This window comes from Mastigoproctus giganteus, chromosome 5 (assembly GCF_048544385.1).
Source record: "Mastigoproctus giganteus isolate SK-2022 chromosome 5, ASM4854438v1, whole genome shotgun sequence".
NCBI classification, from domain to species: Eukaryota; Metazoa; Arthropoda; class Arachnida; order Uropygi; family Thelyphonidae; genus Mastigoproctus; species Mastigoproctus giganteus.
This window is the reverse complement of record NC_143579.1, coordinates 16,640,210-16,666,930: the sequence shown is the minus strand read 5'-3', so window position 1 is coordinate 16,666,930 and position 26,721 is coordinate 16,640,210. Positions and strand designations below refer to the sequence as shown.

The 26,721-nt window shown below is 37.6% G+C and overlaps 2 protein-coding genes across 2 annotated transcripts in view; one reads left to right on the top strand and one right to left on the bottom strand.

The window, feature by feature from the left end:
- Window positions 1-8,078, bottom strand: part of LOC150085205 (glyceraldehyde-3-phosphate dehydrogenase 2-like) — a 46,889-nt gene extending 38,811 nt beyond the window's left edge. The window contains exon 1 of the mRNA XM_090373922.1: window positions 7,984-8,078. The gene's annotated coding sequence lies outside the window, so the exon portion shown is untranslated. The remainder of the gene's footprint in view (window positions 1-7,983) is intronic.
- Window positions 8,079-8,142: 64 nt separating this feature from the next.
- The window catches only part of LOC150085204 (mitochondrial 2-oxoglutarate/malate carrier protein), a 122,927-nt gene continuing 104,348 nt past the window's right edge, over window positions 8,143-26,721 (top strand). The window contains exon 1 of the mRNA XM_090373923.1: window positions 8,143-8,440. Coding sequence (XP_090230049.1) covers window positions 8,364-8,440 — 77 coding nt within the window. The 5' untranslated portion in view covers window positions 8,143-8,363. The remainder of the gene's footprint in view (window positions 8,441-26,721) is intronic.

The window sequence follows — 26,721 nt, the reverse complement described above, 5'->3', positions numbered from 1 at the left end:
AATTCTGATGGGATCCTTCCACTTGTTCAGATTACAAACCTAAGTGTGCATAAATTCAAATTAAGAAAGAACAGATGTAGAATAGATGTGCGGAAATTTGCCTTTAGCCAGCGGGTGGTTAATTGCTGGAACAAAACTTCCATCTGTTGTTGTGGAAGTTGATAGATTGAATAAATTTAAGGAGGTACTGGACAGGCATTTGGAGTGAATGGTGCGATTTTTTTTGGCTGATGCTGCATAAGCTCGTACACTTGCTTTCTTGCATCACATGCTACTACTATTGTTTCAGACCACCGTAGTTGCCTTTACGAAAGCAAAAACCCTTCCCTTTACCCATGATGGTAGTTACCTCTGAGTAAATCCCACTTCAGCATACTGTGATCATTTTTAGCATTTTAGCATTTAGCATTAGTAGAGGCATTTGATGCAAGAAAGCAAGCTTATGCAGCATCAGCCAAAAAAAAAAAAGAAAGTAACATAAATCAAAATAACCACTTCCACTTCACCCCTCTATCGTTCAAAATACCTGTCCAACTAATAGAAAGCACCCCTGCAGGTTTGTCGCACTGGTAGTGAATCACCCTGTATAAGTACTGTCCAGTTATTAAATCAGCAAAAGCAATGCTTACCGATTAAAACACTTTTAAGTTGCGCGAACCGGAAAAATATTCTGTCTGAACAGCTAACGTAGGATAATTGATGAAGAGGATTCCCGAATGAGGAAGTTGTTTACAAAATAACCGGACAAACACACCACCGTTTATTGCTCTGTTTGATTATATCCTTATAAGAATTAGTTTTGAATGCCGTTGTGATATTTTTCCAAAGCTATTTCTGGAGGTCACGACCATAAAACAATAAAAACAATTTGCACTTTTCTGTTAGTGCAATCTGATTATAAACGGGTAATAAACTGAATCTTATTGCATTTTCAATAATACCGACAGCTGGAAACGTGGTATTTTACGTTATTATGGTGAAATGTGTTTCTCCTTCAATGAAATCTTCAATCATGCAAAAAAAACCCCAAAATAAATTTTCAAAATCTGCTCTTCATTCCTATTTTTGAAGCTTCGTAAAAAAATTAATAAAATAACGCGCAGGTAGCGAAACCCTCTGCGCAATATAAAATTTTGGTAGTATACCTGACCGCGCAAATCGAGGGATGACTGCATATGGGAAACAGTAACCCCAGAGCAACGTATCAACGCTGTGGTACTACACTGACAGTTTTAGAGAATGAAAGGGACCTGGGGGTGGTTGTGCAGGCAGATATGAAGTTTTCTGAGCAGTGCAGATGGGCTGCAAGAGTGGCTCATGGTGTATTGTCGATGATATATAGGAATTTTTCTAGCAGGGATAAGGAGATGATTATTCCCTTGTATAAGGCAATGGTCAGGCCACACCTAGAGTACTGTATACAGGTCTGGAGGCCTCATTTCAAGAAGGATGTAGAGATGCTGGAACAAGTACAGAGAAGGGCAACAAGATTAGTGAATGGAACAAAGGGGTGCTCTTACGAAGAAAGGCTAAGTTTTGCAAATTACAATGTCTGGGGACTAGGCACCAGCGAGGTGATCTGATAGAGGTGTATAAAGCCTTGAATGGGTTGAGCATGCTCAATGCTGAGGAAAGACAGATGTAGGATAGACGTGAGGAAATTTGCCTTTAGCCAGCGGGTGGTTGGTTGGTGGAACAGACTTCCATCCCTTGTCGTGGAAGTTGATAGCCTAAATAAGTTTAAGGCTCAGCTGGACAGGTATTTCGAACGAACAGAGGGGTGAAGTGGAAGTGGTTATTTTTTATTTATTTATTATTATTATTATTTTTTTTTTTTTTGGCTGATGCTGCATAAGCTTGCTTTCTTGCATCAAATGCCTCTACTAATGCTAATGCTAATGCTAACTGAGCCTTAAACTTACTTAGGCTATCAACTTCCAGGACAAGGGATGGAAGTCTGTTCCACCTACCAACCACCCGCAGGCTAAAGGCAAATTTCCGCACATCTATCCTACATCTGTCTTTCCTCAATTTGAATTTATGCCCTTTCAGGTGATTATTCTGAGCAAGAGGAAGAATCCCATCAGCATTGAGCATGCTCAAACCATTCAAGGCTTTGTACACCTCTATCAGATCACCTCGCTGGTGCCTAGTTTCCAGACACTGTAATTCGCAAAACTTAAGCCTTTCTTCGTAAGAGCACCCCTTTGTCCCATTCACCAATCTAGTTGCCCTTCTCTGTACTTGTTCCAGCAGCCCTACATCCTTCTTGAAATGAGGCCTCCAGGCCTGTATACAGTACTCTAGGTGTGGCCTGAGCATTGCTTTATACAAGGGAATAATCACCTCCTTATCCCTGCTAGAAAAATTCCTATATATCATTGACAATACACCATGAGCTACTCTTGCAGCCCGTCTGCACTGCTCAGAGAACTTCATATCTGCCTGCACAACCACCCCCAGGTCCCTTTCATTCTCTACCACTGTCAGTGTAGTACCACAGAGTTGATACGTTGCTCTGGGGTTGCTGTTTCCCATATGTAGTACTTTACATTTGTCAATGTTAAACTTCATTTGCCACCTCGAAGCCCATCTGCTCAACCTTTCCAAATCCTGTTGCAGTAGCATAGTGTCAGTAGTGTCTTTGGCAACCCTGCCAACCTTCATATCGTCTGCAAACTTGGACATTAAGCCTGATATACCATTATCAATATCATTTATAAATACAATAAAGGACCCAATACTGAACCCTGAGGGACTCCACTAATAACATTAGTCCACGATGAGCAGTGTCCATTGATTACCACTCTGTCTTCTCCCCCTCAACCACCCCTTTATCCATAGCAGCAATTTGCCTCCAATGCCACACTGCTCCAATTTGTGCAGCAGTCTTCCATGTGCAACAGTATCAAAAGCCTTTCTAAGATCCAAGTATATAATATCAAAGTTATTCCCTGCATCCAGTTCTTTTGTGACTGCATCATAGTATCCAATCAAATTGGTCAGGCAAGACTTCCCCTTAACAAAACTATGCTGTGTCCTAGCTATAACTGAAGTCTTGTCTAGATGATCCTGCAGTGCTTCTTTAACCAGTGCCTTCATTAATTTTCCAGGAACAGAAGTTAAACTCACAGGTCTATAATTACTTGTGTCAGCCTTTGATCCCCTTTGTGAATTGGGGTCACATTTGCACATCTCCAGTCCGTGGGTACCTCCCCTGAGTCCAAGGAAGCTCTCATAATTATGGCTAAGGGTTTGCTTACTTCCTTTGCTGCCTCCTTTAATATAACTGGATAGATCCCATCCACCCCAGGTGCCTTTCTTGTGTTTATCTTCAACAATTTCTCCTCCACTTTGCTCTCAGTTATTACAAGATTCTCTTGTAATAACTGAATACACCTAATAGTTGAATACACCTCTGGCATTCCCCTTCCAGAATAACTCCTCATGTGTGAATGTAGATGCAAAATACTCATTTAGTTTGTTAGCTACCTGAGCAGGGTCATCAACAGTTGACCCATCGATCTCAAGTGGACCAATCTGATTCATCCCCTTCCTTCTAGAGTTTACATAAGTAAAGAACTCTTTGCTGTTTTTCTTCGCATCCCTTGCCAAGGATCTCTCTTAATCTGCCTTCGCCTGCCTAACCTCCTTTGTAACTTGGTTACAGATCAACTTGTATCTATCATAGGCGTCTGTGTCACGTGTTAATTTGTATGTATCCCATGCATTTTTCTTCTCTGCCATATGCCTCATTAGTTCATCTGACATCCATTTAGGCCTAAACCTTGAACAATATTTCTTAGTTGGTATGTAAAGCCTAGTAGCTTCCAAGATAAGTTCTTTGAATGCTTCCCATTTTGAATTTGCTGTTGGCAATATCATCAGTTTTTTTTTTTTTATGAAAACCCCAAACACGAAAGGTATCAAAACCTATAGTACTTAGTACCGTGCATGGGTTGAAGGAGAAGTATGGGGGGTGGGGGATTCCGGAAACTTTGCTCTAGAGACTAAACATGGGTTTCACCACTTCAAGCCTCCAATAAGCAAAGTGGTGGTATTTCACCGGTTGATGAAAGTCATCTACCACCTACTGTATAGAATTTAAATACTGTCTCAGTCCATTGTAGTCGCCTTTACGAAAGCAATACCCCTTCCCTTTACCCCTAATGGTAGTTACCTCTTTGAGTAACTCCCACTTCAGCACACTGTGATCACTGCCACCTAGTGGTTCATTTATCTGCAGATTCTTAATGCATGAAGAATCACTACTGATAATCAAATCAACAGTATTACTTCCTCTAGTTGCCTCCCGAACATGCTGATGTAGAAAACAATCATCCAATAAATCCACAAAAGCCTTGCTAGTGTGTGAGTGACTAGCCCCCAAATTCCATTCAATATCTGGGAAATTCAAATCTCCCATTATAAGACTCTCTGATTTACTGGCCCACTATTTCTCCCAACAGTTTCTTATTATACTCATCAGAGTCATTAGGCCTATAGCACACTCCTACTCAATTTTGATCTCCCAATGCTTATGTCACACCAAACTGACTCGACACTGCACTGTCCAGCGATGTCGACTGGCTTCACTTCCTTGGATTTTATGTGTTTTTTAACTAATAGCATAACCCCTCCTCCCTTCCTATCCTTTCTGTAGACATTGTACTCTCCAAATTCCAGTTCTGCATTCCTTATATCTGTGTGAGACCACGTCTCTGAAATCCCCACAATATCTGCCTTTGATGTTTTGAGCAATACCTCAAATCCATCAAATTTATTTGCTAAACTCCAAGCATTGGTGTACACGCAAGTATAATGCACCTGTTCTTTTTCTTAGCTACCCTAACACAACCCATGTGTTTACTTGTACCCCAATGATTCCCAGCAGTCTCTGAAATATCCTGCATCTTATTTTCCAGGCTGCGGCTCATTCCAATAGAAGCAGTGCAAGAATCACTTTCACCTCTGCCAGTGGCTACTGTTAATCTATTAGTCCTTGTATCCCCCCAATCTAGCAGTTTTCCGACCCGCCTAACACTGCCTCAATAGCATCAGCAAACATTCTTGCACCCTTTCTATTTAAGTGTATCCCATCCCTGTAGAAGCAGTCTCTCCTGTTAACAAGTACAGACCAGGCTGAAAAAAAAATTTTACCCCTTGAGCCCTGCACAATCTTTCCAGGTCCGAATTGATTGACAGGGCTCTCATCATATACTCCCTCCTATTGTGTCTGGGCAGAATTGCAGACACTTTCAATTTCAACCCTAATTCACGGCTTTTTTTCATCAGTGACGTGTACTTGTCAAGTAATTCCGCCCATCTCCTACTCACTGCCACATACTGGTTCCTTTATCTGCAGATTCTTAATGCATGAAGAATCACTACTGATAATCAGATCAAGGGTATTAGTTGTCTCCTGAACATGCTGATGTAGAAAACAATCATCCAATAAATCCACAAAAGCCTTGCTAGTGTGCGAGTGACCAACCCACAAATTCCAGTCAATATCTGGGAAATTAAAATCCCCCATTATAAGACTGATTTACTGGCCCACTATTTCCCTGTACAGTTTCTTATTATACTCATCGAAGTCATTAGGCCTATAACACACTCCTACTCTCAATTTTGATCTTCCAATGTGTTGTCACACCAAACTGACTTGATACTGCACTGTCCAACAGTGCAGCGATACTGCACTGTCCAACAGTGCAGTGATACTGCACTGTCCAAGGCTGCACTTCCTTGGATTTGTGTTTCTTAACTAATAGCATAACCCCTCTTCCCTTCCTGTACACATTGTACTCCTCAAATTCCAGTTCTGAATTCCTTATATCTGTGTGACACTTCATCTCTGATATCACAACAAAATCTGCCTTTGATGTTTTGACCAACATCCACGTTCAGTATAATTAGTAAAATAATGTAAAGCAGCAGCTTTTACAGCAACAGCAAAAAAAATAAAAATTCTCCAATTTATTGACTCCTGACACCATAAATATGTAAAGTTTAACATTGACAAATGTAAAGTACTATATATGGGAAACAGAGCAACCCCAGGGCAACGTATTAACTCTGTGGTACTACACTGACAGTGGTAGAGAATGAAAGGGACCTGGGGGTGGTTGTGCGGGCATATATGAAGTTTTCTGAGCAGTGCAGATGGGCTGCAAGAGTAGCTCATGGCGTATTGTCGATGATATATAGGAATTTTTGTAGCAGGGATAAGGAGGTGATTATTCCCTTGTATAAGGCAATGGTCAGGCCACACCTAGAGTACTGTATACAGGTCTGAGGCCTCATTTTAAGAAGGATATAGAGATGCTGGAACGAGTACAGAGAAGGGCAACAAGATTGGTGAATGGAACAAAGGGGTGCTCTTACGAAGAAAGAGCTTAAGTTTTGCAAATTACAGTGTCTGGAGACTAGGCACCAGCGAGGTGATCTGATAGAGGTTTGAATGGTTTGAGCATGCTCAATACTGATGGATTCTTCCTCTTGCTCAGAATAATCACATGAGGGCATAAATTCAAATTGAGTCAAGACAGATGTAAGATAGACGTGAGGAAATTTGCCCTTAGGGTGGTTGGGTGGTGGAACAGACTTCCATCCCTTGTCGTGGAAGTTGATAGCCTAAATAAGTTTAAGGCTCAGCTGGACAGGTATTTCAAACGAACAGAAGGGTGAAGTGGAAGTGGTTATTTTTTATTTATTTTTTTTTTTGGCTGATGCTGCATAAGCTTGCTTTCTTGCATCAAATGCCTCTACTAATACTAATGCTAGATAGAAACCAATTCCAATGATCACCCTCTGTTTTAAAAGAAATTTCTATAAATCTATTCTTAAATGTTCTAAGTTTATGCTCATTACATGTCAACTGAGAAAGAATACAGATAGGTTATCAGAATTTTGTTTACTGAACCCTTAAACACCTCAATTAACAGAGTTGGTTGAGTTTTTATTGGCGCATCAGCAACTAAGGCTATAATGCTCCCTCAATTAACAGATGTGCTTATCTAGTTTCCAGACATTGCAGTTCGTAGAACTATAGTCTTCCTTGCTAAGAAAACTCTTTGGTGATGCAAGCTAATCTTGCTCTTCTCATCACCCTTTTCCAGTCATACCTAAAATGACATCTCTAAACCTATATATATGCTTAAACATTGCTTTATACAATGAGATAAAAACCCCTTTGTCCCTGGCTGGACAATTAACTGTATATAATTGACAGAAAGAAAAAAAAAAAAAAGCTGTTCTAAAAATCTGTACTCGCAGGTCTTTTTCATTGTTAATTAAGATTTGGGCTACCCAAGTGATATTTTAAATAGTAATAAACATTTACCCAAATACAATACCTTACATTTGTCAATGTTATACCTCAATTGCTATTTTTCAGCCCATCGACATTTCACAAACGATTAAACATGTAGAGAAGGGTAATTAGTGGCCAAACCCACACACATCCAAATAAGGACGCTATTAAATACCCCATGCAAAGAATAGCATTTAAAACTACTTAAAAACGAAAATCAAGCTAAAATGGGAAGATCGAACCCGTAATTACGTGTATTAAATAATTCAATCTACGATCAAAAATTTGAACTCATTTCCTGGAAACCAGTTCCGCAAGATTCTTACGTAATCTCTCCATTTGGCAATATCATTAAAATCAAGATATACAATTTACTCTAGATGTATATATATCCGTTAATATTACACACTTTATATTAGGTAATCTTGCACCTACAGAACAATGTTTTCGAAAAAGCGACAAACTGCTGTTAATAACTCGAAAGCAACGAATTCGCTGCTCATAGCAACGAATAACGAGAATGGAATGTAATAACTAGCACAATTAGAATTTTTTTTAAAAATGCATTTTTATCTTTCATTTTCCTTCCCTTAGTTAAGAAAACCTTTAATATGAAATAAATATGTGATATACCGTTACTCTCTGCTTGAATTTTTAAATATACTCACAATAATAGAACGCGCTCCCTTTAAATCCCAAAGAGTCACTATTCACCTTTACAAGGTCAAAATGGGCGACCGGCTTGTCCTCAAGCACCCTTATATATATGTATGTAACCTCCAACCCAGATGCTTTAGTCCGTGACGCAACTTTCCTTGGCTTCTTTTAATCACGAATTATTCGTGCTTTAACCTCCTTGAGACATCAGAGAAGGTCAGAGCGGTAATTGTAGCATTCTTCGAGAGTGTTACAATTTGTGTCGTCGGTAGTGGGGTTAAACTCAACTTTTTTTTTTTTCTCATTGGATGCTCGGGTGCATCTTCATGTGTTGGTTGAATCCAGTTAATATAGTTTTCATTTAAAGTGAAAGAAATTTAAGTTGGGTGAAATGGCTTCATCTACCCAAAAAGATGCCCCTCGGACTATGCCGAAGTATATCCGTTTTTTATTTGGAGGGCTAGCAGGGTATGTAATGCAAATATATGGAAAACACACCATTCCTCGAATTTCCCTTTGATTGTATCTTCAAGTGGTATTGATCTCCCATAGGTTATATAATTAGTCTTTGGTATGTGTTTATCCATTTTCACGTCTAAAAAAGTAACTAACTTTTTTAGAAGGATCCTGGAGGACCAGTTAATGACGGCTTCATGTTTGACACTGTGGTTTCCCCTTGTCTGACTTTGAGTTGGGCTGATCAGTTTGTCATTTTCCATTTGTGTGATAGAAAAATACCCGTTTTTAAGGTAGTTTGAAAATATATTTAAAAAACCATTGTTATATGTAATTGGTTTTGTATGCATATCAAAATATAAATGTCCTGAATAAGTGGTAACCCAATACGGCGCTGGTATTTTAGATTTTGATCCACAGAAGTTACACCGTTTGTGCCCTTGAGTGGAGGAAGTATATATATATATATATATATATAGGTGTGCATATATATATATATATATATATATATATATAGGTGTGCATATATATATATATATATATATAGGTGTGCATATATATATATATATATATATATATATAGGTGTGCATATATATATATATATAGGTGTGCATATATATATATATATATATATAGGTGTGCATATATATATATATATATATAGGTGTGCATATATATATATATATATATATATATAGGTGTGCATATATATATATATATATATAGGTGTGCATATATATATATATATATATAGGTGTGCATATATATATATATATAGGTGTGCATATATATATATATATATATAGGTGTGCATATATATATATATATATATAGGTGTGCATATATATATATATAGGTGTGCATATATATATATATAGGTGTGCATATATATATATATATATATATAGGTGTGCATATATATATATATATATAGGTGTGCATATATATATATATATATATATATATATATATATATATATATATATATATATATATATATATATAGGTGTGCATATATATATATATATATAGGTGTGCATATATATATATATATATATATATAGGTGTGCATATATATATATATATAGGTGTGCATATATATATATATATAGGTGTGCATATATATATATATATATATATAGGTGTGCATATATATATATATATAGGTGTGCATATATATATATATATAGGTGTGCATATATATATATATATAGGTGTGCATATATATATATATATATATATAGGTGTGCATATATATATATATATATATATAGGTGTGCATATATATATATATAGGTGTGCATATATATATATATATATATAGGTGTGCATATATATATATATATATATAGGTGTGCATATATATATATATATATATATAGGTGTGCATATATATATATAGGTGTGCACACACACATAACAAACTTCAGTTCTTAAAATTGCAGGATTTTGAAACCAGGCACCCGTGACTGTGCAGAAATTTGCTTTCAGCCAGACAGTGATTACTGTAAGTGGGTAGGTTCAATAAATTTAAACATGACTCAGACAAATTATTAGAGGGAATGGGCAGATGAGGTGGGTAGTATTGTGTTTTTTTTTTTTGCTGATGCTATATAAGCTTGCTTCCTTGCATCAACTTTCATTTTCTTATTATTTGTTTCTTTATATGTTAGCATTTATCAAAATTTGTAGACCAGCAACATATTAATCTTATCAGTCTAACACTGCACAAAAAGAATTCATTGTCAACCAACAAGCTCTTTTTTTCTGCTACTAGTAAAATTCCTTTAAATCATAGATAAAGCATGATGTGCTGTTTTGAGAGGGCTGATTTCCTGTTGAGTTGTATAATTATTGCTGCCTTTTTTATTATCATCTACCCTAAGTTTGTTGTTTCTCGAGTAATAAGGCAATCTTCACCAAATGGAGAAGCTTACAGTGAAACTTGATTGTTCTTTTTTTGTCCAGCTAAATAACAGTGGACAACAAATATTAAGCTTTTTGATATTTCTTTCCTGAAATATGAAATATCACATGGATTTTGATGAGTGGAATCCATATTTGAAGTCAGATATTGCTGATACCTATAGATTTAATGAGGAATGTAGCTTATTTAAATTTTAACAAGTAGCAGAAAGCAAGCTTATGTAGCATTAGTCAAAAAAAAAAAAAAAATACACAGTTCACCCATCTATACCCCCTAAAAATTTGAGGGTACAGATGAGCTGAATAAATTCTTCCTTGAATTTATTCAACCCATCCACTTCCACAACAGATGGAAGCCTGTCCAACAATTAAACACAGTTGGTTGAAGACAAACTTCTGCACATCTATCCTGCAACCATCCTTCCTCAACTTCAATATGAGTGTGTAGTCTTAGCAAGTGGAAGAATGCTATTAACATTCAGCTTACTCAATCCATTCAAGACTTTAAACACCTCATTCAGATCTCCCTGCAGGTGCCTAGTCTCGAGTCATTGCAATTTACAGAACTGAAGCCTTCCTTGGTAAGAGCATCCCTTTGTTCTGCTCGCTTATCTTATTGCCCTTCTCTGTACTTGTTCCAGCAGCTTTACATCCTTCCTAAGATGAGGCCTCCACACCTTTAGGCAGTACTCAAAACATGGCTTGACCATTGCTTTATACAATGGGATGATGACCTCCTTATTTTTTTTTTTATGAAAACCCCAAACACGAAAGGTATCAAAACCTATAGTACTTAGTACCGTGCAAGGGTTGAAGGAGAAATATGGGGGAAGGTGGATGCCGGAAACTTTGCTCTAGAGACTAAACATGGGTTTCACCACTTCAAGCCTCCAATAAGCGAAGTGGTGGTATTTCACCGGTTGATGAAAGTCATCTTCTACTAGCAACATTCCTGTATATCATTGACAAAACCCCATGAGCTGTACTGGTAGCCTGACTTCATTGCTCAGAGAACTTCATATCAGACTGCAAAATTACCCCCAGGTTTGTTTCATTTTTCATTAGCCTGAGAAGTACCATACAGTTGGTATATTACTCTGGGGTTACTGTAACCCAGCGGTTCCCAACCTTTTTTGATTCGCAAACCCATTTCAGCATAATATTTTTTTATTGCAAACCCCTTTCAATGTAATATTTTTAATGCGAACCACTAAGCCTATATTCTCTGAAATCATATAATATTTCTGAATTTTTATTATAAAATATTTCCAGTACCACATTTTTATAAGCGATATTGTGTAATAATAAAAATTATTAAGTTGTAGCCCAGTGGTCAGGAGCGAAAGTGCATAGCATGCGTTCCTTGAGTGGACCAAGGTTCGAGCCCGTGACTACTAAATACAATAAATATTTGTATTGCTGATTTATTGTAAACTCTACTGACTTGGTTGTCGTGCCGGAGTATAAACAGAAATTTATACTTTGTAAAGCAGTTATTAATCAGTCCATACCAGATTTCTAACAAGCTAAGAGTAAAACACTTGCTTCTTGTCCAAATCATAGCAGAGCATTCTGGTCTCTTGTCAAAGCTGTTTGCAGCAATTTTTGCCCATCTCTGTTCCCACCTTTGTCAAAACCAGATGGTTCTGTTGCCACATCAGCCAAAGATAAAGCTGACCTACTAGAATCTTGTTTTTCTTTCAACTAATGTATTGATGAGCTTGATAAATCACCTCAAACCATTCCCAGTACAATGTATTCAATGTCTCCTCTGATCTTTCGTCAGAAGGATTTTGATGAATCTGATGCTAAGTAAGCAGGTCCTGATGGTATTTCTTCACTTGTTCTCAAAATCTGTGCCTCTGAACTTACTCCAGTTTTGTGTTGTCTTTTCACTTTCTTACTCCAAAGGTGTTTTTCCTTCTGCTTAGAAATTTGCTCATATCCAGCCAGTTCCTAAAAAGGGGTGACAAATCCCTTCCATCCAGTTATCATCCCATTGCGATTACTTCTATTCTTTCCAAAGTAATGGAGAAATCAATTAACTGCCAACTCTTAAACTACTTGGAAATCTTTCATCTGATCAACGATCACCAGTATGAATTCAGTCAGTGTCGATCCACTGGTGATATTCTGGCTTATATTACCCATCTATGGACAAATTCAGTGGAAAAGTTTGGTGAAGCTCAAACCATTTCTCTCGACATTTCAACGGCTTTCAGTTGTGTTTGGCATAAATGTCTTCTAAATAATCTTCCATCCTATGGTTTGCCAGCTGGTCTTTGAAATTGAGTATCCAGTTTTCTCTCTGACTGCTCACTGAGGATGATGGCTATCTGTCTTCTAACTTTTCCAGTAACCCTGGTATTCCACAAGGTTCAGTTCCACTATTTTTCTATTGTATTTTAATGACCTTCTTCCATTGGCCGAAAATCCCATCCATAATTTTTCTGACGTTAGCACATTGCATTCCACCTTCCAGTTTGAGAAACCTTGCCTTGCTCAAACAGCTTTGAGTATCCAGTATTCTCGAGTATCCACTGCAAAATCCTTAAATGCTGATCTCCAGGTAATTCTCCAGTGGGGCAAAGACAACTTAATTTCAATCTTTCTAAAACTCAGTCCTGTCTTATATCTCGCAAAAAACGATTCTTCTCCTATGCTTATCTTTGTTGAAGATTTCTATGCAAGAACTTGCGTTTTACCCTGACTTCTAATCTCTATTGGCATAAAGCACATTACAAATACTGTTTCCTCTGCATCTAAAAAACTGAGTTTTCTCTTTTGCTCTCGGTGTTACTTTTCTTCCAAAGAGTTGACTCTGTAGAAATTGTAAATCTGGCCTACCATGGAATATTGTTCCCACATCTGGGGTGCCCCCCCCCAAACCTTTCTCAGGCTTCTAGATTTCATTCAAAAGAGGGCAGTTAGGTTTATTAATGTCTCATCTCTAATAGTCTCTCCCTTATTTGTCTCATAGACTGTTTCTGTTGCATGCATTTTCTATAGATACTTACACGGGCACTGTTCTTCTGAATTGGCTTCTATAATTCCCACTCTCTCTCTTTCAGAGCAGTCCGAACATATGCCACAACCAGTCAACATCCTTTTACTGTCCAAGTTCAAACTCACTGAATCAACTTTTCTTCATTTATTCATTCAACTTCTGTTCTCTGGAACAACCTTCCTTCATACTTATTTTCTGAAAATTACGATCTACAGAAGTTCAAGTCTAATGGCAACAAGTATCTTCTTTTATCTTTTAAACATTCAAACCATGCACATTACTAAGTACAGTACTAGAGGTTCTAAAATAAAAAAAAGCGCCTATACATAATGATCCTTGAGAATGAAAAAAAAAACAGTATGGAAAACATTTATTCAACATGATATACTGTAAGATAGTAAGGAATTGTGGGAGATTGGTTTCTTTCTTTGCCAATTCTTTACTTTTTATTTAATTTTATTTTACTTTATTGTGTATTATTAGTTATTTTGTAGTTTAGAGTAATATACCTATGTAAATCTAAGCAGCTGCCATTACAGAATTTTTAGTACGAATCCCCTGGAACACTTTCGCGAACCACTGGTTGTAACCCATATGCAGAATTTTGCATTTGTAAATGTTTAACTTCAATTGCCATTTCTCAGTCCATCTGCCTAACTTTTCTAGATCCTGTTGCAGTAGCATACTGTCATTAACCATCCTGCAAAACTTTGTACCATCTGCAAACTTATACATTAAGCCTGATATGCCTTCATCAGTATCATTGATAAATTAGGAAAACAACAATGGGCCCAGCACTCCACTGATAACTACTATCTTCTTGAGCAATATGGCCTTAGTTGCTGATGCTCCTAAGACCCTACAACAACAACAATCTATCTTAATATTAGCCAAGACATACGATGCAAGATAGCAAGTTTACACAGCCAAAACAAAAACTTGCCATTTCACCCATCCATTCACTCCAAAAGTTTGTCCAGTCCATCCTTGAATTTATTTAAACTATCAGCTTCCACAACAACTGATGGAAGTTTGTTCCAGCAATCAACCATCTGCTGGCTAAAGGCAAATTTCTGCACATCTGTTCTGAAACTGGCTTTCCTCAATTTGAATTTATCCCCCCCATCAGGTGGATAATGTGAGCAAGACGAAAAATCTCATAAGTATTGACCTTGCTTAAACCATTCAAAGCCTTATACACCTCAATCAGATCACCTCGCAGGTGCCTAGTCTCCAGATGCTGCAATTTGCAGAACTTAAGCCCCTAAGCAACCCTTTGTTCCCCTCAAACTTCTTCAATTTAACCATCCCTTTATCCGTGGTAGTAACTTCCCCTTAATGCCATATTGCTGCAATTTGTACAACAGTCTTTTATGTGCAACAGTATCAAAAGCCTTATTGAAATCCAAGTATATGATGCCAAGTTTAATTTTTGCATCCAGTAACTGCATCATAGAAACCTATCAGTTTTTTTAGACAAGACCACCTGTTAACAAATCCTTGCTGTAATTTCAGTATAATTGCATGCCCATACTTCTTTAACCAGTGATTCCATTATTTTCCCTGGAACAAATGTTAAGCTAACAAGTCTGTAATTACTTGCATTGTCTTTTGATCCCCTTTATGAATCGCAGATACATTCACACATCTCCAGTCCACAGACCTCACCTGAATTCAAGGATGCTCTCATAATTATGGCTAATGGTTTCTTGGCTCCTCTGCTGCCTTCAGTAATATAAATGGATAGATTCCAGATGCCCTTTTTATGCCCATCTTCAACAATTTCTCCTCCACTTTCCTTTCGGTTATCACAAAGCCATTTAGTTTCTCATAAGAGTTTGATAAACTACTAGCATCGACTTCTCTAAAGAATTCCTCATGTGTGAATGTAGATGCAAAATACTTATTTAATTTGTCTGCAATCTGAGCAGGCTCATCACCCCGTGGCCCAATGTGATTCAACTGCTCCCCTCTACTGTTAATATAAGCATAGAAGTCTTTGCTGTTTTTCTTTGCCAGAGACGTCTCATAATCTGCCTTAGCTTGTCTAACCTCCTTTGTGATTTGATAACAGACTACTTTATATCTAGCATAGTCTTCTGTATCACTTGATGCATCCTGTGCACTTTTCTTCTCTGTCACGTGTCTCAGTAGTTTATCTGACATCCATTTAGGTCTAATCCTTGAACATTATTTCTTCGTTAGTATGAAAGGCTTGTAGCTTCTTTGATTCGGGGATTACTTCCCCGAATATTTTCCATTTAGAATTTGCTGTTGATATCATCAGTTGGTCCCACTGCATGTAATTTTAAAACTATCTGAGACCACTGTAGTCACCCTTACGAAAGCAAAAGCCTTTCCCTAGACAAAAGTTATTTCTTTAATTAATTTCCACATTAGTCCACTGTGATCGCTGCCACCCAGTGGGTATTTTATCTGCAGGTTCTTAATGCATGAATGACTGCTGATAACCAGACAAGTATTGCTTCTTCTTGCTGCCTCGCTAACATTCTGCTGTTGAGAACAGTCATCAAAGAAATCCACAAAGTCTTGCTAGTGTGAGAGTGACCAACTCACAAATTCCAGTCAACATCTAGAAAGTTAAAATCCCCCATTATGATACATTTTGATTTGCTGGCCCACTATTTCTCTGTATAGCAGTTTGGTATATACATCATAGTTTTTAGGCCTATAACACACTCCTACTCTCAATTTTGTTTTCCCAGTGCTTATATCACATGAAACTAACTCAATATTGCACTTGTTTCACCCATGTCAACTGGGTGCACTGCCTTAGATTTAATATGCATCTTAAATAAGAGCATAACCCCTCCACTTCTCCTGTCCATCCTTCCTGTATACATTGTACTCCTCATATTCAAATTCAGGATAATTTATGCCTGAGTGACACAGTGTCTCCTCTAGTTCTACGTCTGCATTTTATAACTTAATCAGTACATCAAATTTATTTATAATATTGCTAGCATTAGTGTACATGGAAGTAGGACCATGTTGAGCCATTTTAGTACCAGAGGCAAGAATGAAAAATTGTGTTTTCCCCTAAAATATTAAAAACAAAAAATTTAATTAAAAAAAATATGACTTGGTTAAAATAAAAGGATGACAAAAAAATAATAATAAAATAAAAACTGTTTAAAGTGATTTTTATTTTCATTAGTAGTGTTTATTATAAATATATAACAGATTTATTTATGCTCCCTAAATCCAGCTCATTAGTGACCCTTTTAAAATAGCTAACCAGATTTGTTAAACATGATTTTTCCTTTACAAAACATGCTGCATATCCTTCAGAATTCCATTTCTATCTAAATGATTATGAATTCCACTCTTAATTGCTGCCTCCATGATTTTCCCTACTACTGAAGTTAGACTGACCAGTTGGTAGTTTCCCACTGTACTCTTAGACCCCCCCCTTTATGTATTGGCACTTTTGTAATCCAACGAAATCTCTTCTGAGTCGAGTGCTGCTCTCATAATTAACATCAATAGTTCAATGCCACTCACTTGCTGCCTTCCTTAAAATTATAGGGTGTATGCCATCAACTCGAGAAGCTCGAAAGTTTTTTCATTAAATAATCATGTTAAATTTCAATATCATTAATTACATATTTTTCAACTTCACTCCCATTATTTCCCATTGACATAAAGGATTTTTCTTCTGTAAATATCGATGCAAAGTAACTGTTGAATTCATCAGATGGGGTAATACTATCCCACATCCATTGCATAATGGTGCCATGTGGTTTATCCTTCTTCTTTGTCTTTATATATATATATATGAAAAATTTCTTATTTCCACTTTTGCTCTCTTTGCTAGCATAACCCCAGGGGCTCACATCTGGCGAGTATGGGCTTGGCACACTTAGGGTCCTGAGCTGGATATCATTATTCTTCTCTTTCTTGGTGATTCCCTTCTACTTCTGACTCTCTCTCTCTCTCTCACACACACACACACACACACACACACAGGGTAACTTGGAAATTTTTTTTGGCTGATGCAGCATAAACCTCAGGCTTCCTTGTACTATATGTCTAGTAATAATAATAATAATTTCTCATAATCTGCCTTTACCAGCCTAACCTTTTCTGTGGCACTATTACAGATCAATTTGTAGCTGTTATAGGCTTCAGTACTTTTTATTGCTCTAACTTTTCCATGCCATCTTTTTCTTCTCAAGTAATCTGGCAACTTCATTATTCATCCAACTTGGAATCCTCCTCTTGGAGTTTTTTTTACTGGTATATATGCATTCAAGGCCTCTGTGATTAATGTTTTAAAGGTATACCATAATTCAATTGTATTCGCTCTCTGTGAGATATCTACCCAGTTAACAGATGCTGCGTAGTACCTTAAGCCATTGTAATATCCTAAAATTACAACCCATTTCTTTGCCTTTAACTGCTACCTCTCTCTCTCTCTCTCTCTTCATTGTCCACTGTAGAACTCCATGATCACTTCCTGTTCCTATTATGTCATCTATTTCATGGGTGATGATCAGGTCTAGAATATTCTTTTCCCTGACATGTTGATACAAATAAGTCATCTAGTTGATTTAAAAATTTTGTCCACCATGTTCATATTGTACAGGTAAAGGCCAATCTGTGTAGTGGTGTATTTGTGCCATAGTGTAATGGTAGGTTGTGTTGAATGACTGGCCACTGAGGCTAGCTCACTGTATGAAGTTGCCGTAAGCTGGCTTCCATCTCTGTCATGTGGAACCAGGCCAGGGATTTACTACATAGCACATGTAATCTTGTACCCATATATCCAGCATACAGATCTTCCACTACACTCTTGCGGCCCCTACCAAAAAAAGATGTGGAAGAAAGGATAGTGTAAAGCATTGATTGTCAAGTGGCACCAGGGGAACCCCCCCCCAACTCCACAATTTTATACTCTGCATTGCGGTACAAACTTTGTAAAGGCCAAAGATAATGTGAATTCTAGTGTTGGTTTGCACAGTGTTGTTGGTCTGTTGTTCTTCCAGCCATTTAGCTTCTGGGTCACTGGGGAGACCCTGCATTGCTTATCCTTGCCTTGAGGAGGCAGGCAAGTTATAGTAGGGAATAGAAAGGTCTCTTACAAGGGCAAACCCTAGCAATGCCTTAGCTTTCTGGGGAAGTCCCCAGGAGGGGGGGGAACCTCTGGAAAGTGAAAAATGGAATGGGAAAGACAGGTGAGGTGAGGAACAGATAAAGGACTGATAGGAAGACTTTTCTCCTGGAAATAGAAAGTTAAAGGTATAGAGGAGCATTCCTATGGGAGCAGCCCATCCTTTGCAGGGGGGGGAAGACTGTTAAGAACAAGAAAAGATTTGTGGTGGTGGTGGGAACCACCAGGTGAAAAGGTTGGTTTGGGAGGTGGGGAAAGGAAGCAGGGATCGTTGGGGAGTAAATTCATAGGGCCAGGGTTGCCCTATGTGGGGAAGGAGAGTGAACTATAAATGTGCAGTTTTTCTGAAAGTACTTCCATACTGGCCAGGCCAGTTGAAGCCAGTATCAGTATAACTTATGCAACGCCTCAGATCAAAGACATGATGTCAGCAAGGCATGGGGGATTTCCTAATAGCCCCAACTGTAGTCAAATTTTTAGGGGGGGAAATGTTAGAACAACACACACTACATGAAAGCCCAATTGCATACCTGTCATACTTACATTTACACGATCACACACTTTTTTTTTACATAATTTGTGGCAGACTGGCACATAACACTCACACATTTGTCATTCTTACATTTATCATTATACAAACAGACATGATACTGGTGCCATATAATTTTTGTTTTATACATATATTAATGAAATTCAATCAATCACCTCATAGTTTACACAGGTGGCCTGACATTCATTCACATTTATACAGCTTAACCTGCAAGAATAGCTAATTTAAAAAAAAAATTTATATTATTTTTAATATTTAAAATAATTAAATGCACATGGCATAATATTTTAAGAGTTTAGTATCTATATAATATCGGTGTTTAGATACACCATAGACACTCTTAAAAAAAAACTACAAAGTAGTTGTTGTGGGCATCATTTGCTCTTTCTCATATTGTGTATCTATGGTGAACTGACTCTGGCCATAGATTTTTCCAAGACGCATTTAATGTTGACTGTTTTACTTCTTTGAGCAATAAAACTGATTCCAATACAGTCCACAATTGAAAAATGTTTCCATGCCTCCATCACTTCAATAAATTTGGAATCGATTTTTTCCAAAACCCATTGTAATGAGCTTTAAAGGTAGATATAATGCCTTGATCCAATGGCTGAATTAAAGAAGTTGTATTAGGTGGTAGGAACACTACTTCAATGTTTGGATGACTTAAACCTTTTGGACGGCCTGGTGCATTATCCAACAGTAATAAAACTTTGAAATCTAGATTTTTCCACTTTAAATACTTTTCCACATCTGGCACAAAACAATTTAGAAACCATTCTTTAAACAAATCGGTAGTTACCCAAGCCTTTTTATATGCTTTCCAATATACTGGTAATGCATTTTTATTTACACCTTTCATTACACGAGGATTAGAGGATCTATAAACCATCATAGGTTTTATCATGTAATCTCCTGATGCTTTACTGCACATAAGTAATGTTACACGATTTTTTGATGCCTTAAAACCTGGTACAGTTTTCACCCTTTTTTTTGAAATAAATGTTCTGTTGGGCATTTTTTTCCATCAAAGACCTGTTTCATTGGCATTGAAAACTTGATGTGGTGTGTGTATCACTGGTCTTCAATAATTTTTTGAAATTTCTCTGCAAACTTGTCAGCTTCAAACCAACCTTTACTGACAACAAACTCCGGGTTAACAGAAGATTCTCCGTTTTCTTTTAAATGGTTATAAATTTTTAGTGCCTTTTGTTTATTTACATTTCCGTGTAATAGGATCCGTTTTTTTACTGCTATCAACAATCCAAATGCTGAGTGGTTTTTCCATTTTCTCAATTATTGGTGCTCGGGAACAAGCTGTAATATTTGCAAAAATGAAAGATCCTGTAGCAACAGCAGTTCTTTGTGGCAGACTGGCACATAACACTCACACATTTGTCATTCTTACATTCATCATTATACAAACAGACATGATACTGGTGCCATATAATTTTTGTTTTGATACGTTGATATGCAACCAAGTTGATATGCAACCAAGTTACAAAGGAGGTTAGGCAGGCGAAGGCAGATTACGAGAAATCCTTGGCAAGGGATGCAAAGAAAAACAGCAAAGAGTTCTTTACTTATGTAAACTCTAGAAGGAAGGGGATGAATCAAGATTGGTCCACTTGATATTGATGGGTCAACTGTTGATGATCCTGCTCAGGTAGCTAACAAACTAAATGAATATTTTGCATCGACATTCACACATGAGGAGTTATTCAGCAAGGGGAATGCCAGAGGTGTATTCAGCTCTAGCAGTAAGCTACAGAATCTTGAAATAACTGGGAGTAAAGTGGAGGAGAAACTGTTGAAGATAAACACAAGAAAGGCACCCGGGGTGGATGGGATCTATCCAGTTATATTAAAGGAGGCAGCAAAGGAAGTACGCAAACCCTTAGCCATAATTATGAGAGCTTCCTTGGACTCAGGGGAGGTACCCATAGACTGGAAATGTGCAAATGTGACCCCAATTCACAAAGGAGGATCAAAGGCTGACACAAGTAATTATAGACCTGTGAGCTTAACTTCTGTTCCAGGAAAATTAATGGAGGCACTGGTTAAAGAAGCACTGCAGGATCATTTAGACAAGACTTCAGTTATAGCTCAGACACAGCATGGTTTTGTTAAGGGGAAGTCTTGCCTGACCAACTTGATTGGATACTATGATGCAGTCACAAAAGAACTGGATGCAGGGAATAGCTTTGATATTATATACTTGGATCTTAGAAAGGCTTTTGATACTGTTGCACATGGAAGACTGCTACACAAATTGGAGCAGTGTGACATTGGAGGCAAATTGCTGCTATGGATAAAGGGGTGGTTGAGGGGGAGAAGACAGAGAGTGGTAATCAATGGACACTGCTCATCGTGGACTAATGTTATTAGTGGAGTCTCTCAGGGCTCAGTGTTGGGTCCATTATTGTTTTTTGTATTTATAAATGATATTGATGATGGTATATCAAGCTTAATGTCCAAGTTTGCAGACGATACAAAGGTTGGCAGGGTTGTTAAGGACACTACTGATGCTATGCTGCTGCAACAGGAACTGGAAAGGTTGAGCAGATGGGCTGAGAGGTGGCAAATGAAGTTTAACATTGACAAATGTAAAGTACTACACATGGGAAACAGCAATCCCAGAGCAACGTATCAACTCTGTGGTACCACACTGACAGTGGTAGAGAATGAAAGGGACTTGGGGTGGTTGTGCAGGCAGATATGAAGTTCTCTGAGCAGTGCAGACGGGCTGCAGGAGTAGCTCATGGAGTATTGTCAATGATATACAGGAATTTTTCCAGCAGGGATAAGGAGGTAATTATTCCATTGTATAAGGCAATGGTCAGGCCACACCTAGAGTACTGTATACAGGTCTGGAGGCCTCATTTCAAGAAGGATGTAGAGCTGCTGGAACGGGTACAGAGAAGGGCAACAAGATTGGTGAATGGAACAAAGGGGTGCTCTTACGAAGAAAGGCTTAAGTTTTGCAAATTACAGTGTCTGGAGACTAGGCACCAGCGAGGTGATCTGATAGAGGTGTATAAAGCCTTGAATGGTTTAAGCATGCTCAATGCTGATGGGATTCTTCCTCAAGCTCAGAAAAATCACCTGAGAGGGCATAAATTCAATTTGAGGAAAGACAGATGTAGGATAGACGTGCGGAAATTTGCCTTTAGCCAGCGGGTGGTTGGTTGGTTGGTGGAACAGACTTCCATCCCTTGTGGTGGAGGTTGATAGCCTAAATAAGTTTAAGGCTCAGCTGGACAGGTATTTTGAACGAACAGAGGGGTGAAGTGGAAGTGGGTTTTTTTTTTTCCCTTTTTTTTGGCTGATGCTGCATAAGCTTGCTTTCTTGCATCAAATGCCTCTGCTAATGCTAAAAAAAAATTTCCAAGTTATCCTGAAGAGAAAGAGAGAAGTAGAAGGAATCACCAAGAAAGAGAAGAATGATGATATCCAACTCAGGACCCTGGGTGTGCCAGCCCATACTCACCAGATGTGAGCCCCTGAGGTTGATACTCTTAGTTGTTCTGCTATCTGCAAACCAAGTAGGTAAAATTCTGAATGTGCTCAAACGAGAAGCTGCTGGTTCTTGACTAATACAGATAAACACTGATATTACTCTTGACAGGTATCAGTTTCAAAGTTATGCATTCTGACTGGGTAGGAAACACTCTCTAACCGGCCAGTCTCTTTTGGGTTTGTTTATTTCAGTGAGTGTCTCAATCAGGTATGCATGCTTTTCTTAGCGTGGGGGGGTGTCAGTCTGGGTAGCCATATCTTACATCATGGTTTCTTCTCCTGCTCAAAAAATTTTGAGAATTTGAGCAAATTCAGAGGCAGCCATGTAATGCATTTTATCAGAGATGAATAATCTCATCTCCACGATTTATGCTTCTAGTTTTGAACATTAATCTACATCTGTGGAGATGGTAATTGGGACATTCATAGAGTCCATGGGCCCAATCCTCATCAGCTCCTCAGGTACATTTGGGATCCCAGGTGAGAGAAAGAAAGGACAGACAGGATGGGAGGGGTGGGGGTTATGCTCTTAGTTGAGCAGCATATAAATCTATGCCTGTGCTTCCAGTTGAAATGGGTAGCCAGTGCAATATTGATTCAGTGTGGTGTGATATAAGCAAAAATGAGAGTAGAATTGTGTTATAGACCTAATGACTTTTATGAGTGCAACAAACAGCTGTAAAGGAAAGGATTTAATGGGCCACTAAATCAGAATTCTTATAATAAAGTTTTTGACTTAACAGATATTGATTGGAACATGTGGTTTGGTTAATCACAGTAAAGCAAAGACTTTTGTGGATTTATTGGATGACTGTTTTACAGCAGCATGTTAAAGAGGCAACAAGAGGGAGTAATACTCTTGATCTGGTTATCAACAGTGATTCTTCATGCATTAAGAGTCTACAGGTAAAAGACGCACTGGGTGGCAGCGATCATGGTGTCCTAAAGACTTAACTATTGTCAAGAGTAAAGGGAAAGCCTTTTGCTTTCATAAGGTTGACTACAGTGGTCGCAGACAGTTTTTAAATTCTGTGCAGTGGGACAAACTGATGATATTACTAATACCAAATGCTAAATGGAAATTAATCAAAGAAACTATTAGGCTTTTCATATGAATCAAGATATATGTTCAAACCTTAGACCTATATGGATGTCAGATGTTGAATTATTGAGACATGTGGCAGAGAAGAAAAGTGCGTGGGATGCATATAAATTATCAGGTGACACAGAAGTGTATGGTAGATATAAATTAGTCTGTAATCAAGTCACAAAGAACATTAGTCAGACTAAGGCAGATTATGAAATTTCTCTGGCAAACAATGCAAAGAAAAACAGCAAAGACTTCTAACAGTAGAAGGAAGAGGTTGAATCACATTAGGCCTCTTGCTGTCTATGGGTTAACTGGTTATGTCCCTGCTCAGGTAGCAGAAAAATTGAATACGAATTTATCTACGTTTGCACATGAGGAATTCTTTAGGGAAGGGAATGCCAGAAGTATATCAAACTCTAACAACGAGCTAAATGACTTTGTGATAATCAAAAGGAAGGTGAAGCAGAAATTAAAGAATGTAAAAAAGCACCTGGAGTGAATGGAAATCTATCCAGTTATATTAAGGGAGGCAGCAAAGGAGGTAGTCAAACTCTTAACCATAATTATGAGAAGATCATTGGATTCTGGGGAGGTCCCCATGGACTGAAGATATATGAATGTATCCTCAGTTCATAAAGGGGAACCAAAAGGTGACATGAATAATTAAATACATGTTAGCTTAACATCTGCTCCAGGGAACATAATGGAAGAAGTAATGCAGGACCAGCATGAAATTATACCACAATCACAACATGAATTTTTTCAGGGGGCCATCTTGTCTAATAGGTTACTATGATGCTGTGACTTGGATTCGAAAAATAATTTTGATATCATCTACTTAGATTTCAGGAAGGCATTTAATACTGTTGCATATAAAAGACTGGTGTATAAATTGTGGCATTAAGGGCAAGTAACTGCTATGGATAAGGGGATGGTTAAGTGGAAGAAGACAGAGTAGTTATCAGTGAGCACTGCTGTTTGTGGACTAATGTTGGGGTACAACTTATGGGGTGGAATTTTTTTTTTTTTTTTTTTCCAGCATGGTCTGTGCTTGCTAATAGGCGAGATTGCTTCTACAGGGATTGGATACGCTTAAATAGAAAAGGTGCAAGAATATCTGCTGATGTTATCGACAAAGTGTTAGGTGGGTCGGAAAACTGCTAGTTTGGGGATGATTCACAGACTAAAAGGTTAACAGTAGCTGCAGGCAGAGGCAAAAGTGATTATTTCACTTTTCAGCATAGATTTAGGTTTAGGAGGGACAGTTGCAGAATACTTGTGTGGAAATTTGCCTTTGGTCAGTGAGTGGTTGATTGCTGGAACAAACTTTTCTATTGTTGTGGATTAATCTATGCTTCCCTCGTGTGAAGTCTGAGAAAGAATCACATCAGAACTGAGTTTGCTTAATCCATTCAAAGCCTTAAACACTTTAATCAGATCACCATGCACATGCCTAGGCTACAGATGTTGCAATTTGCAGAACTGAAGCCTTGATAAGAACACTGTTTCCTTTGTTTACCTTGCCAATCTTGTTGCCCTTCTGTACTCATTCCAGCAGCTCTTCATCCTTCCTATAATAAGGCCTCCAGACTTCTATGCAGTACTCGAGATAAGGCCTTATACAATGTGATAATCACTACCTTATCCCTGTAAGCAAAATCCTTTATATCATTGACATGATATAATGCATGAGCTGGCATGGTAGACTGTCTCCATTGCTCAGAGAACTTCATATCTGACTGCAAGATTACCCCAGGGTCTTTTTCAATTTTCACTACCCTGAGTGTAGTACCACACAGACTGTTGCAGTAGCATACCATCATTACTGTCAATAACTACCCTATCAGTCTTTGTATCACTGCAAACTTGAACATTAAGCCTGATGCTCCTTCATCAATAGCATTCATAATTATAGAAAACAATGATGGGCCCAATACTGAACTCTTGGGGGGGCTCCACTAATAACATTAGTCCACAAAGAGCAGTGTCCAGTGATTAACATTCTCTGTCTTCTCTCACTGAACCATCCCTTTATCAGTAGCAGCAACTTGCCCTTAATGCCACACTGCTCCAATTTGTACAGCAGTGTTTTATATGCAACTGTATCAAAAGCTTTCCTGAAATCCAAGTATATGATATCAAAATTATTTTTGAAGACAAGGGTGGAAGGCACAGAGAGAAAATCAACCATTGCTCACTTCGTAGTGAGCAATAGTTGATTTGGTTAAATGGATCAGGATGCATATAGCTGCATCCTGATCCATTTAAAAGAATATTTATTAACTTGTACACATAATAGCAATATAAAAATTACTTTAGAATGTGGCCTAAAGTGAAGGGTACATGCTGCATCTCCCTTTCTTCATAGGTATTATTAATCCCAAGTTGTGTGATAACTAATCAGAGAAATATTTTAATACTAACAAGATATATGACATATATATTATTTTAGTTTATTTATATTTCATGAAATAGATTATTGAGGGCTAACTTGTCATTATATATTTTACATCCCATAGGGTTTCAAATGCTATGGTCTCTATATCCGAGGTAGAACAACTGTTCTTAACTATAAGTTGCTAAAAGAAGCTCTACTTTAAACAAATAACATCACCAGATGAGTAATATGCTATTTATTGAAAACATAACACACCAGTATGACAGCATGTTTTAAGACTTGGTGATCTCTTATCAGATGATCTTGGTTACGGAATTTCTGAAGACTTGGGAATAAAAAAAAAATAAAAAAAAGTAGTTCTCTAATTTCTGTAAGTTTCTATACCATATGGCAATGTAATGAAGTGTGTATTCATGGTATTTGAAAGTTTACTGGCTACAAAAACAAAGGATGAGGTAATTCTCAATGTAAAATATACTGTAAGAAGGGAATTTTAAGAGTTACATGGATAAATAAATAGCTAAAAAGAACACATAAAAACTGCATTTACAGATTGACATAACCTGTCATTCTGCCATGCAAGATTTGAAATGCTGCCTTGCAAATGAATTTTTTTAAAAATAATACAGAAGTTATAACTGTTGTACCATCTCCTAATATGTAACAGC